The sequence below is a fragment of the Notolepis coatsorum genome, assembly GCF_963971535.1.
Source record: "Notolepis coatsorum genome assembly, contig: SCAFFOLD_3724, whole genome shotgun sequence".
In the NCBI taxonomy this organism is placed as follows: Eukaryota; Metazoa; Chordata; class Actinopteri; order Aulopiformes; family Paralepididae; genus Notolepis; species Notolepis coatsorum.
In genome coordinates this window covers 3,197-16,553 of record NW_028172842.1, presented here as the reverse complement: position 1 = coordinate 16,553, position 13,357 = coordinate 3,197, and the positions used below count along the sequence as shown (strand labels likewise).

At 43.0% G+C, this 13,357-nt stretch overlaps 1 protein-coding gene across 1 annotated transcript; it reads left to right on the top strand.

Moving 5' to 3' along the window:
• Nucleotides 1-567: 567 nt before the first annotated feature.
• Nucleotides 568-9,823, top strand: LOC311247967 (ubiquitin carboxyl-terminal hydrolase 2-like; the record flags this gene model as incomplete). Its single annotated transcript, XM_084338939.1, has 8 exons — nt 568-678; nt 3,911-3,975; nt 4,427-4,530; nt 4,931-5,011; nt 5,382-5,460; nt 7,506-7,613; nt 8,316-8,436; nt 8,717-9,823. Coding segments are annotated over 8 exons (754 nt in total), but the record flags the coding sequence as incomplete, so codon positions are not given.
• Between the last annotated feature and the right edge of the window lie 3,534 nt (nt 9,824-13,357).

The following is a 13,357-nucleotide window of genomic DNA, read 5'->3' as shown; positions in this document are numbered from 1 at the left end:
TATGCAAATATACAGTACTGTTACCCATAGATCCTGACAGAGAGTATATACATATGATGGGGAGGGGACTGTACATTAGGAGGGGGTGGGTGGGTGGGTGGGAGAGAAATATACATACGGCGGGGAGAGAATATATCGCTGCTGTCGGGACAAAACCTCATAACTCCAAAAACCCAACTTTTCAGCAGATGAAAAAAACTAACACAGATTTGAGGGTGAATAGAGTTAGGAGGTTTAGACAGATGATCGGTTTAATGCTTTCCCATTGTTTAAACTTTGTAAAACCCACACACACATATGGAGGATGATCTACGGAGTTGATTTATATAATAAAAAATAAATAAAAAAATGGAGTTATGAGGTTTTGTCCCGACAGCAGCGATATGCGGTGGGGAGGAGACTGTCTATTAGTACCTACAGATATGTAAAAGGACTATGCAGGTGAGTACAAAAGGGCGAAAGAAGCCCCAACCTGAGCATGCCATAAGAGCAAAACGGCCGCTTATGGTCATTGTAAAATGATTGTAAATAAATAAAACGTAAATAAAATCTGACTCCCCTTCCCAGTCAGCAGGACGCTCAGGAGTTCCTGCGCTACCTTCTGGACGGCCTCCACAACGGAGTCAACAGGGTGACGGTGCGTCCCACAGTGTCCCTGGAGACCTTTGACCACCTCTCGTAAGTCACTACCACAACCACCACCACTCCCTATGGGTTGGAATGGTATTTTAGATTACATTAGTTTCAAGTTTCAAGTTTCTTTAATAGTTGTCATACAGAAGTACAGAATACTTTTATACAAAATGCTTCTTACTGTTACGCTCCAGAGACTGTGCTAGACAAGATAAGTATCAAATAACATAGTATAGCATGTAAATTAGAAGTAGAAAATGAGGTCACAGTGTTCAGTATAGACATATGTACAATGTTCGATGCAGAATAGACGTAACTGAGTTACCATATAATATACAATATACTATGCAGTGTACTAATATACAATACTATATAGTGCAAAGCAGAAATGGGATGAGGTACAATTTAGGTACAATTTACAGTAAGGTGTACGAGTTGTAGTGCAAATCCTTTATCAATAAATATAAAGTGTGGGGAGTGGGTGCTACAGTGTGTTTGTTTAAAGTGAGTGTGTGCATGTGGATGTGTGTGCTATGTGAGTTTGATGGTTGTTGTGTAGTGTTCATTGTTCGTTGAGCAGCCTGATGGCCTGGGGATTAGATTAAAATGTATTGTCAACACAACACAAGTACAGTACAGCAAAAAAGAAGTTGGCATCTAACCAGAGTGTAACAGTAAAGTGCAATAGCAATATACAATGTACAGGTGATTCAACTGGAGTATACTGTATATAAATGGGTACTACTGACTAATAATGCTAATCATAATAATCGTATAGTATTATTAAGTACAGTGATACAGGTATAAAAACACTAACTAGTAAGAGTAGGTAAGGGATATGTACAGATATAGATATAGTATACAGGTATGTAAAAAGGATTATATGCCGGATTATATGCAGGTGTATTCAGACAAATGTGGATAAATATATATACAGCATTATTGTATCATATGAGTTATATGGGTAGACTATAGTTTGAGGTAGGTAGTTATGATCACAGTGTAAGGCAGTTGTAGACAGTGAAGGCTACAAATTATCATGAAAAGAAGTATCTTGGTACTGTATTTCACTACCATCGTGGTAGTGACCAAACATTTTGGCAATACCATTGGTATCATGGTTTGAATTGGATTATACCATGGGATTATTTAAGTGGTACCATGGTGATACGTAACCTTACCATAAATTGTTGAACGATTTGGATAAAAGCGCTATATAAATGCTATAAATGCAGTCCATTTACCATGGCAGTAGCATGGTATTTATACAAGTTTATACACAACTGACATTACCATCAAACTACCATGATACTTCTTTGTAAGGGACATCTCACCACCACTAAAGACAGACAGCAACAAGTCACTCAAAACTGATAAATGTGGGTGTTCACTATAAGATGATTCTACCACAATACTGCAGGTACCCATATGGCCCATTAAAGGTAGAATCTGTAATGTCAACAAACAGTGACCTCTAGGCAAAATAACCCCTCTTGGTATTGTGCTTTGTTAAACAAAGAAAATGTTTTTGTCCCATGTGTGGGTTGCTACTGCTGGCCACACCTCGGGCTATATCAAGAGAGGTCTGGATAAATCCACAGTATAATCAGTTACTAAACTCCAACACACACATCAAAGGCCAAAACAAGAAAAGTAAACAAAGCGCAATACCAAGAGGTCACTGTTTGACTGCATTACAGATTCTACCTTTAAGTAATCAAAGAGGGGCGACTAGGGGGCGTAGCGGAGATTGCGCTCGTCACCAATGCAAGAGGCTCCGGTCTCGACTCCCAGAGTCAGCATTGCCTGCGGCTTGGGCCAGTTGTCATACTATCTCAATTGGCAGAGGTAGCGGGTGGAAAGTCAATGGGTGGGGATTTGACGTTGTGGACAGCGACTCTACAGGTCGGTTGGGTGACGCCTGTACAGCACAGACAGGAAGTATCGGGGGCAGCGTGAGCCTCCCACGCGTTACTCCTCGCCACTGAGAGTCCGCGCTGTCTGGTGAAAAGATGCGACAGGCTGCCTCCTCGTGTACCGGAGGGGACACGTGATGCAAGGCTTCTATCCTCACTACAGCCGACCAGTGGGAGGCATAGTCTAGCAACGTTCAAGACAGGGGAGGGGAGAATTGGCGATACGAAATTGGGATGGGAGAAAAATAGAAAATAAGGAGAAAAAGTGGATAAAAAAAATAGTTATCAAAGAAGAATTTTATTATGAGATTGTAAGGGTCAGACAAGTCACTGTTTAAACTTTAGATGCAAAGCACCTCATAGACCAGTAATGTCACTAACTAACTCATTCATTCCTGCACATTAGCCACTCTGCCCCTAGTGGCACCTCATATGCATTGCACTTCATCTGGGACCAGCTCAATGCTTCCCATGTATGACAATTTGTGTCTTTGTTTTAGTATGAGTCTGTTAACACTATGATCGGCAGATCGCCAACCGGATATTAACCTTTGAACCGGTAGTACTCATCCAAATGTGGTCCGGCCACTCTCTATAGCTCCCGCGACTCCATCTTGAAACACTGGATAATAGATCGCTCGCCCTAACTCAATAAACAACGTTATTTGGACGTATATACTATTATACAACCTGGAAATGGATTGGGCATTTCTACATCCCATAATAGAAAAAAATCTGTTCCACGCTCATCTGCCAGCGGCGCGAGGAAGCCACGGTAAGATTCAGCGTTATATTCTAACGTATTCTATACTAACTGATCTGATGAACATATGACCCACTCTGGATGAATCATCTAACGCTGCCCACGGAATTATAAACGATCCCCCGCCCATCCGGTCATCATCAGATGATGCGTAGAAACGTCTAGAACCACGTCCAGTTGAAACTTTTTATCTCGCACAGATTCCTACCAAACTGTATTTGATCATCAATATAATGCATTTAGGGCTATAAATCACGTTCTGAAGAAAGCTGCAGAAAACGATAAAAACATACTTATACTTTAGACCATATTTTAGTATGAATATGTGAATGAAAAAGTTTAACGTTGCTACACCCTGAACAATACATATAGGACATTGAATGGGCCATAATAATGGCAATGTAGCAATAGAATTTAAAAAGTTATAGCCCTGCAAAGAAGGGGAACTTCTCCATAGACAAATAGAGCTGGCGAGGGATGGTAAATTATGAATTTAACCCATGGCGATCAAAGTGTTAACAACATAAGGAAGTGTTTTGTTTGGACACAGAATCAGGGTTTGGTTTGATATGAAATAACATGGCTGTCCCCTCCACAGTGACGCAGAGAAAGGCAGACGGATGTGGAATATGTACCTGGAGAGAGAAGACAGCAAAGTGGTCGGTAAGTGTCTTCAGCCCGAGGGGATATGATTATGATATATATACAGTGAAACAGTATATTATATATATCATAATCAGATATATACAGAGTTATGATAAGATATGATGTATTAGCCATTGAACCTGCTTGGATACATCAAATTTGTATTCTTGAGTGGTCATTTTGGTGTACACTCTAATATGTCAGCCATAGAATCAAATGCTTGATAATGTTGTCATGGAAATCACTGGTTTGGTACATTGACCATTATTCACACGGCGGCCATTTTAATCTTATGTCATGCTCAGATTGGCTGCCGTGTGAATTTGGTCAATGAGACTCAAAAACATGAACACACACACATCTGTGGATATCAGCATAGAGCCTTTGTTTTGGTCTATGTATTTGTGTGTGTATTTGTGTGGGTAATTGTGTGTGTAATTGTGTGTGTGTGGTGGGTTTCCTCCTACAGACTTGTTTGTGGGCCAGTTGAAGAGCTCTTTGACCTGCAGTGAATGTGGCTTCTGCTCTACTGTGTTTGATCCCTTCTGGGACTTGTCTCTACCCATCACAAAGGTCAGCACGCACACACACACACACACACACACACACACACACACACACACACACACACACACACACACACACACACACACACACACACACACACACACACACACACACACACACACACACACACAGATGACAGATGCATGCACACACACACAGACACACACACACAGATGCATGCACACACACACAGACACATACACCAACACTCTCTGTATCTTTCTCTTTCTGTTCTCTTCTATGCTCTCTCTTTCTTTCTCTCGCTCTCCCTCTCTCCCTCTCTCTCTCTCTCTCTCCCCCTCTCTCTCTCTCTCTCTCTCTCTTTCCCTCTCTCAGCAGATCAAGTACACACATTCATCAAGTTTGCTGATTTCTGACTAACCCTTTGCTCTCTGGTGTCCCCTAGAGGAGCTCGGGGGAGGTGCCTCTGATCGACTGCATGAGGCTCTTCATCAAAGACGACGTATTAGATGGTGAAGAACAGCCAGTAAGTTACAATAATACACCCCTCTGTCTTCCCTATAACTTACAGTGTTATTTCTTAGGGCTGTTACAATTCTTAGTTGACAAATAGCCATAGGACTTTTTTTTTTAATCTTTTTATCTATTTAATCAACACGTCTGTAAATCTGATTCCCGTGCAATCTTGTAGAAAGAACCTTATTAAAAGGTATCTCTTACCAGAGATGTCCTCATCAATCTTTTCTCCCAGGAAATAACTTATCCAGCACAGAAAACACAGCCATAAAAATGACTAACAAAGTCTTGGTCGACTAAGACCAAACCGACAAAGACAGCCCTAATATTTCTCTTGATATGTAGAAACAGACTCTCATTGTTCTCTCTGCCTCTCTCAGACCTGCTACAGATGCAAAGCCAGGAGGAAATGTACCAAGAGATTCACCATCCAGAAGTTCCCTCAGATCCTCGTGATTCGTATCCTTTTCTCTGCCCTGATAACATCCATGACACGATTCATCATCTCTGCCCTGATAACATCCATGACACGATTCATCATCTCTGCCCTGATAACATCCATGACACGATTCATCATCTCTGCCCTGATAACATCCATGACACGATTCATCATCTCTGCCCTGATAACATCCATGACACGATTCATCATCTCTGCCCTGATAACATCCATGACACGATTCATCATCTCTGCCCTGATAACATCCATGACACGATTCATCATCTCTGCCCTGATAACATTTTGAGTATCTACCGATACCGATCTTTCCCGATCCGATAATTTTTTTTTTTTTTTTTTACTTTTTTTTTTAATTCAACAAACATGACCATGTTCACGTCTTAAACTCATACTGAGGCCTTAGTTTTGGTTTTAAATTCTATATCATTATTCATTTATTTATTGTCACACAGAGCAGAAGAATTTTGCCAAAACAAACCAATAGTATCCAGCTGCAGAACGCTAGACCAGCCACACTCTCAGACCCAAACGCATTTCCTTTGATTTAATTATACATCAAATGATTTATGTCAAGAATTGCAATGCCTCGCTTGAATGAAGTTAACTTTTCACCTGGATAACGTCAACATTCAGGGTGAATCTAATGTGAGAAATTGGGATTAAAAATAAATTAAAAATTTAAAAATTTAAAAAAAATTGGGTCTGAGAGTGTGGCTGGTCTGCCGTTCTGCAGCTGGATACTATTGGTTTGTTTTGGCAAAATTCTTCTGCTCTGTGTGACAATAAATAAATGAATGATGATATGCAATTTAAAACCAAAACTAAGGCCTCAGTATGAGTTTAAGACGTGAACATGGTCATGTTTGTTGAATAAAAAAAAAAAAGTTAAAAGAAAAAAAAAAATCCCAAATTATTATTATTATTTTTTCGATCCCGATCTTCGGAAAATCACGTGATCGGCCCCGATCCCGATCACGTGATCGGATCGGGACATCCCTAATGGTAACCATAACTTTAAGCATAACCCACTTCGAAAGAGGGCCAAAGCATAACCACTTCGAAGCAGAGAATATATATGTACAAGGCGGACATTTCTATCCCAGAGCCCTTCGGAGCTAAACCAATCAGAGAGGGTCTTCGCAAACAGAGGCTACGGAAAAAAATCACGCCTCTTTGACTCATGTTCAGGGAATCAGCCCCTGCCCCCTGGTGGCGGCTCACGGGCATAGCTCTTTGACTCATGTTCAGGGAATCTGCCCCTCGTGCTTCACATCTATGTCGCTGTCAGTGGTGGAACGTATTCTTACTCAAGTACTGTACTTAACCCTTTCACTACCACACTACCAAAGGGTTAACCCTTTCACTGCGACAATACAGAAGGTTAACACTTTCACTGCCACACGACAAAGGGTTAACCCTTTCACTACACCAACCGTATGTAGTGGTAGTGAAAGGGTTAACCTTCTGTAGTGTGGTAGTGAAAGGGTTAAGTATCATTTTGAGCTACTTGTACTTTACGTGAGTATTTTCATTTTAGGGACCTTTGTACTTTTACTCTACTACATTTATCTGAACCCATCAGTTACTAGTTACTTTGAAGAAAAGGGGTTTGCATGGAAAACATGGCAAAAATGTATGAAGATTATAGACTTTCACATTTGAAGCCTGTTATCTTCAGAGTTGTTGGATGTAATTAGAGCAGCATAACCGAACCACATACCACTTTAACCTTGAGAGGTCAATGGTTTGAGGCTTGAATACTTCTCTACTTTTACTTAAGTAGGAATTTGAATGGAGGACTTTTACTTTTACCAGAGTACTATTTTATCTGTGTATTTCTACTTTTACTTAAAGGAACTGTGTAATTGTTCCACCACTGGTCACTGTGTCCTTGTTGTTGGCTGGATCCAGACAGGGACTAAGCTAGATCCACCTTACAAACAGGCTTGTATTATCAACTATCAAGGTGCTGGCATCAAGGTCACACTGCTAACAGCAGCCTAGGGATTATTGGTGTGCTTTTTCCTTCACCCTACGCTCCTCCCAGACCTGAAGCGTTTCTTAGAGTCGAGGACCTCCACCAGCAAGCTGACCACCTACGTCAACTTCCCCCTTGAACAGCTGGACCTCCAGGAATTTGCCTCCGAGAACAGCAGTAAGTTCCTGGATAAAGACCAGGGGAAATACACACAAAAAGGGCACACACATTTCTTCTCACGTTCATGAAGTTTAGTCTTTAGGATTGCGGATTGACACAGTTGAACCCCTTGACAGGAGGAACCATACAAATCATTTTTTAAAGGTGCTTTAATAATTTTTTTATGTAGAGTAATCATTTAAAAAAGAATACATCCACAGAGCTTTTAGAAAGGTGCAGAATAAAAGTATTGCTTTTCCCCAAAAGAAATGATTGATTAATTTATTTATCAAATGTTTGCGGGTCCAAAACAAATTGTTGTTGTTTACATGTATCCCCTCCCTACTTCCCCATTTCCCCCACGTGGAATGCACCTGATCGGATAAATGACATGCTGGTGCTCTAGTGCGACATCTAGTGGCTGAATGTTATCTATAGCACCTTTAACTTCTATATACAGCCCATGTATCTTCTGTTGTCAAGTCAACCTAAAGTGAATCTAAACCTGCTGGGGTGTGAATGTGATACATCACCTGAGTACCGCAGTGCTACTGTCTTTAACCACCGGTGAACACAACACTCCAACCTGCCGTCTTCATATAAAACATCGTTCGCCTGAAAAATTGAAAGCCAGACTTATGTGCTTCCTAGTCTCAATGATTCATTCATTATTTTGACTGATGGAATTGTGTTTATCTTTTCTTTTTCCTCCACCTGTAGCAAACGCGGTGTACGACCTGTACGCGGTATCGAACCACTCTGGGAGCCAGTGGGGGGGCCACTACACAGCCTACTGCAGGAACCCTGCCCTGGGGGAGTGGTACAGCTACAACGACTCCAGGTGCGTCACGGACCTCTTTACACAAGACGGCAACCGAGAGAAATCCGCCTCTTTTGTTTGGCATGAACAGTAGAATACTGGACGCTCTCGCAGTCATAATATATACGGCTTCATCGGGCTCAGTTCATGCCAAGGTGCGTCTGTCCTCTGATGCGTTTTACTGATTGCAAATCAAACGCGCGGCGCGAGTAGGTGTGTCCAAAAGACGTACATGTCTTGTGAAAAGCGAATGATTTGTGTTTTACGGTCTCCTCCTAACGTACGCTCCTCTCTCCCACAGGGTGAACCCCATGTCCTCTGGCCAAGTGTGCAGCAGCGACGCCTACGTCCTCTTCTATGAGCTGACCACCGACTCTCACATGTGAGACCCAAGACCCGTCCTTTACGTCCTGGAAGGACTGGCTCTTGTATTGAGACGCACCGTCGCCAGACGGGAGCGAGCCACCGCCTGCTCTGAGAGAGAGAGAGAGAGAGAGAGAGAGAGAGAGTGGCGCCCCGGCTTTATGAACTCAGAGATGTGGACGATGGAGGGAGGGCCCGTGTATAACCGGACCCACTGTCAACCTCACAGCTTGTGTCTGTGCTGGGACCTGATAATGAAGAGTAATAGGATTACTCAAACACTCCCAGGCGCCATCCTCTCTTCCCCTGTGGAGGGAGACGGGATGGAAGGAAGCTGCGAGCGTGCGTGCGTGCGTGCACGGACGGATGTGTGAGTGTGTGTGTGTGTGAGTGTGTGTGTGTGTGTGAATGCGTCATGTCAAGGACGGCAATGAAGACATTTTCTATGCACTTTGAACATGGACCGTTTTACCCTGAAGGTCATTTGTTTGCAAGGTCGCTGTGCACAGGCTGTAAATTATTCTATTTAATCTAACCTGTGTGCCTGTGTGACTGTAACGCCTTGCGCCATCTAGTGGCCAAATGGATCCATTTCACTTGAAAAGGCCTAAATGTTTGCACAAGTGTGTGTGTGTGTGTGTGTGTGTGTGTGTGTGTGTGTGTGTGTGTGTGTGTGTGTGTGTGTGTGTGTGTGTGTGTGTCTGTGTGTCTGTGTGTGTGTCTGTGTGTGTGTCTGTGTGTCTGTGTGTGTGTCTGTGTGTGTGTCTGTGTGTGCTCTCTGTTCCTCTGTGTACAAAGGAGACACAATACTGTAATGTGATCCGATGAGACGGAGAGAGAGAGAGTATGTTTGATGTGGAAACATGCTTTATTTTTGTATTTATTAGGCAACACAGTGGATTTAACTGCACTACGGTACTAACAATCATATCAAGTCGTCTCTGTGGAGTTGTGTCAACAATAACTAATCCCTTCTTTGAGTAATAATAACGCTGTTGATTTTTAAACAATGAAAGTCGGCTCAGTGTAAATAAAAGATAAATTAAAGGAATGCAATTCAATAAATGTTGTGTGTTTATAAATTGGCTAATCCTGTCGTAATACATTTATGGCAGAACAAATGTCCAGATTCTTGAATAAAACAATGAAATGAATAACATAATGAATATGTAACAATAGAGGGAATAAAAGGATTCCTTCACACAAGGATAGGTTCAAAATAAATTATATTAGCTACATTAATACATGTGCTGCATTGCTTTTCATCATAATGTTTAAATCTTTTTATTTTCACTATATTATTAGGTTAGTTCTTGTTACTATGCATCATGATTACAATTAGAATCTCTATTTGCCGAGTACATAATTTTATTTTTACATATAACCATCCTAACTATTTAGGAGCCGTGGCCAGTGGCCAGTCTGAATGCCAGTGCCTCGGTCAAGGGCAGGACTGTGTACCTAGCGGGTGCGTGTGTTTTTACGGTGTGGGAGGAAACCGGAGCGCCCGGAGGAAGCACACAGGAGTACGGAGAGAATGTGCAACACTCCACACAGAAAGAACCCCCCCCCCTCCGCTGCCCCAGTGGGGTTTTGGACCAGGGCCGGGACCTTCTCGTCGTGGGGGGCGACAGTGCTAACCGGTGCGCCACTGTTACCCAACGATGAGTAATGACCCACTAAATGTGGCGCCGGCAGGGATCCAACCGGGTGGGCCCACAGTACTTGATAATTGTATGTGACCTATGTAACCACAGTATATACACCCCTTTAGTTCTTCATGGGGCAGAGGTTACCATGTGGCCTGAAACGCTGCAGCTAATAACGTTTTTATTCTATCTACAATATGTTTACGTGACTATCTTAAACATAGGGAGGTAGAGCAGTCGTCTGGTAATCCGGAGGTTCCCAGTTTGATGCCCGCTCCTCCCGGGCAGTGTGTCGAAGTGTCCTTGAGCAAAACCCTTAACCCCTAATTGCTCCTTAGATGGTTGCCTCCGCCATCGGTGTGTGAATGTGCGAGTGATTGGGTAAAATGTGACAAACAAAGTGTAAAGCGCTTTGGATAAAAGCGCTATATTAATGCACCATTTGACATTTACCATTTAAACAAATAATTATGATATGACATCTTGTTCACATAAGCACAATATGTGGCTAAGGTAAAAAAGAGCTTCAGGTGTAGATTATTGTACTATGTTGAATAACAATGCAGGCTTGTATTTTACATTATGACATTGGATTCTCCAGCTGCATCCCTTCCCCCTGAGCCTGTAAAACACATGTAATAAGGTGACAGATTTATTGAGTCACGAACGCGACTCACATGAGACAAGGGGCCGGATCTGTCGTCTGACACATAAAGGAGCAATTGTTGTTTGTTTCAAATGAGCAGCACTGGAGGGCGGTATGTGCACCTGTCTCGTGATTAGTGTAACTGTGTGTGTGTGTGTGTGTGTGTGTGGCTGGCTGTCTGTCTGTCTGTCTGTCTGTCTGTCTGTCTGTCTGTCTGTCTGTCTGTCTGTCTGTCTGTCTGTCTGTCTGTCTGTCTGTCTGTCTGTCTGTCTGTCTGTCTGTCTGTCTGTGTGTGTGTGTGTGTGTGTGCGTCTTCTGTCTGTCGGTGACAACTGCCAGTAGCTGTCACTAACTAACATGCTGATACAAACCAAGCAGATTATTATGCTTGTGTGTGTGTCTGTCTGTCTCTGTGTGTGTGTGTGTGTGTGTGTGTGTGTGTGTGTGTGTGTGTGTGTGTGTGTGTGTGTGTGTGTGTGTGTGTGTGTGTGTGTGTGTGTGTGTGTGTGTGTGTGTGTGTGTGTGTGCGTGCATGCGTGTGTGTGTGTCTGTCTGTCTGTTGGTGTGTGTGTCTGTGTGTCTGTGTGTGTGTGTGTGTGTCTGTGTGTGTGTCTATGTGTGTCTGTCTGTATGTGTCTGTGTGTGTGTCTATGTGTGTCTGTCTGTATGTGTCTGTGTGTGTGTCTATGTGTGTCTGTCTGTATGTGTCTGTGTGTGTGTCTATGTGTGTGCCCGTCCAGAGTGTATCGCAATCAATTCTCTGAGCGACTGTTTGGCCCAAACACAAGGCATAGTTTTGTGTGGGGCTTAGAGTGAGGTTGCCCTGCCACCTCTCTCCACACCTCCCCCATATCTCTCTCCCTCTTTCTCTCTCTATCTGTCTGCCTCTCTCTCTCTCTCTCTCTCTCTCTCTCTCTCTCTCTCTCTCTCTCTCTCTCTCTCTCTAATGGTCACACTAGTCTAATCCTTGTGCCACTGATCTTGTCAACACCCACAGTGATACATTAGGGCTGCCCCCTCTTCGTCGATTAGTCAAGTGACCTACTCAAGCCCCGCCCTCTTCTCTTGATCCTCCAAACACAACTGTCGCTAGGGCAGGCCTCCAGATAGGTACATTTCTCTGTCAGTTTGCATACAGTCATCCATGACTTTGTTTGTCGATTAGTCATTTATTATTCTATTTAAGCTGAAAGAGTCATGTCCTTAAAAATGATCAACAATATCTCCACCAGATTTTAAGAGGTCATTCTGCATCATTACAATATGGGAAAATTGTATGGATTCAATCAACAAATTGAGGCAAAAAAAACTCTTTAGACTAGGACAGCCCTGAAATATATATTTAAGCCTACAGTATATATACATATACTGTGTGTGTGTGTATGTGTGTGTGTGTGTGTGTGTGTGTGCGTGCGTGTGCGTGTTTGTATGTGTGTGTGCGTGTTTGTGTGTGTGTATGTGTGTGTGTGCGTGCGTGTGTGTGTGTGCGTGTTTGTGTGTGTGTGTGTGTGCGTGTGTGCGTGTTTGTATGTGTGTGCGTGTTTGTATGTGTGTGCGTGCGTGTGTGTGTGTGTGCGTGTGTGTGCGTGTTTGTGTGTGTTTGTATGTGTGTGTGTGTGTGTGTGTGTGTGTATGTATGTGTGTGTGTGTGTGTGTGGGGGGCACTGTCCTCAAACCTCTGTCTCACTGACACGTTGACTCCGCAGGTCGCATGTTGTCTCAGCAGTCAGACGTACACGAGTGCAGCTTGTCGCGGCCGTGTGCCATGTGGCGCTCTCAGTGACGCCCCACGGATTATGTTTCCAGGCTAAAAGACAGATGATCTGTTTGCGAGGAGCCCAATTTGTGAGGAGAAGAGGGATCGAGTTATCGGCGCTCGGCCGCCCGGTGTGTCAGCTGTAACACTAGCCGCTTTAAAGCCCCCATCAGGAACTTTAACAACCATATGGATTATGTGGAGTGTACATGTTCACATTACATTCTCAGAGAGTTTGATTTGTATAGGCAGTGGCGGCCGGTCAAACGCACATTTGGGTGGGCGCACAAGGTCGGGGGAGGGGGGTGTGATCGATTTTTTTGCCAAATAAATTGAGCAATAGTCACTTTTGGTGAGTTGTTCTACATTTAGGTTAAACATTAATGAACAAAGGGACAGCTACAGTATGTAAATTGTAAAGCTATTTTTCTTTTAATTCTAGTCGATCATAATGTAATGATCATGAATCACCACGCGTACTGCATGTGTGTGTGAGAGAGAGAGAGAGAGAGAGAGAGAGAGAGAGAG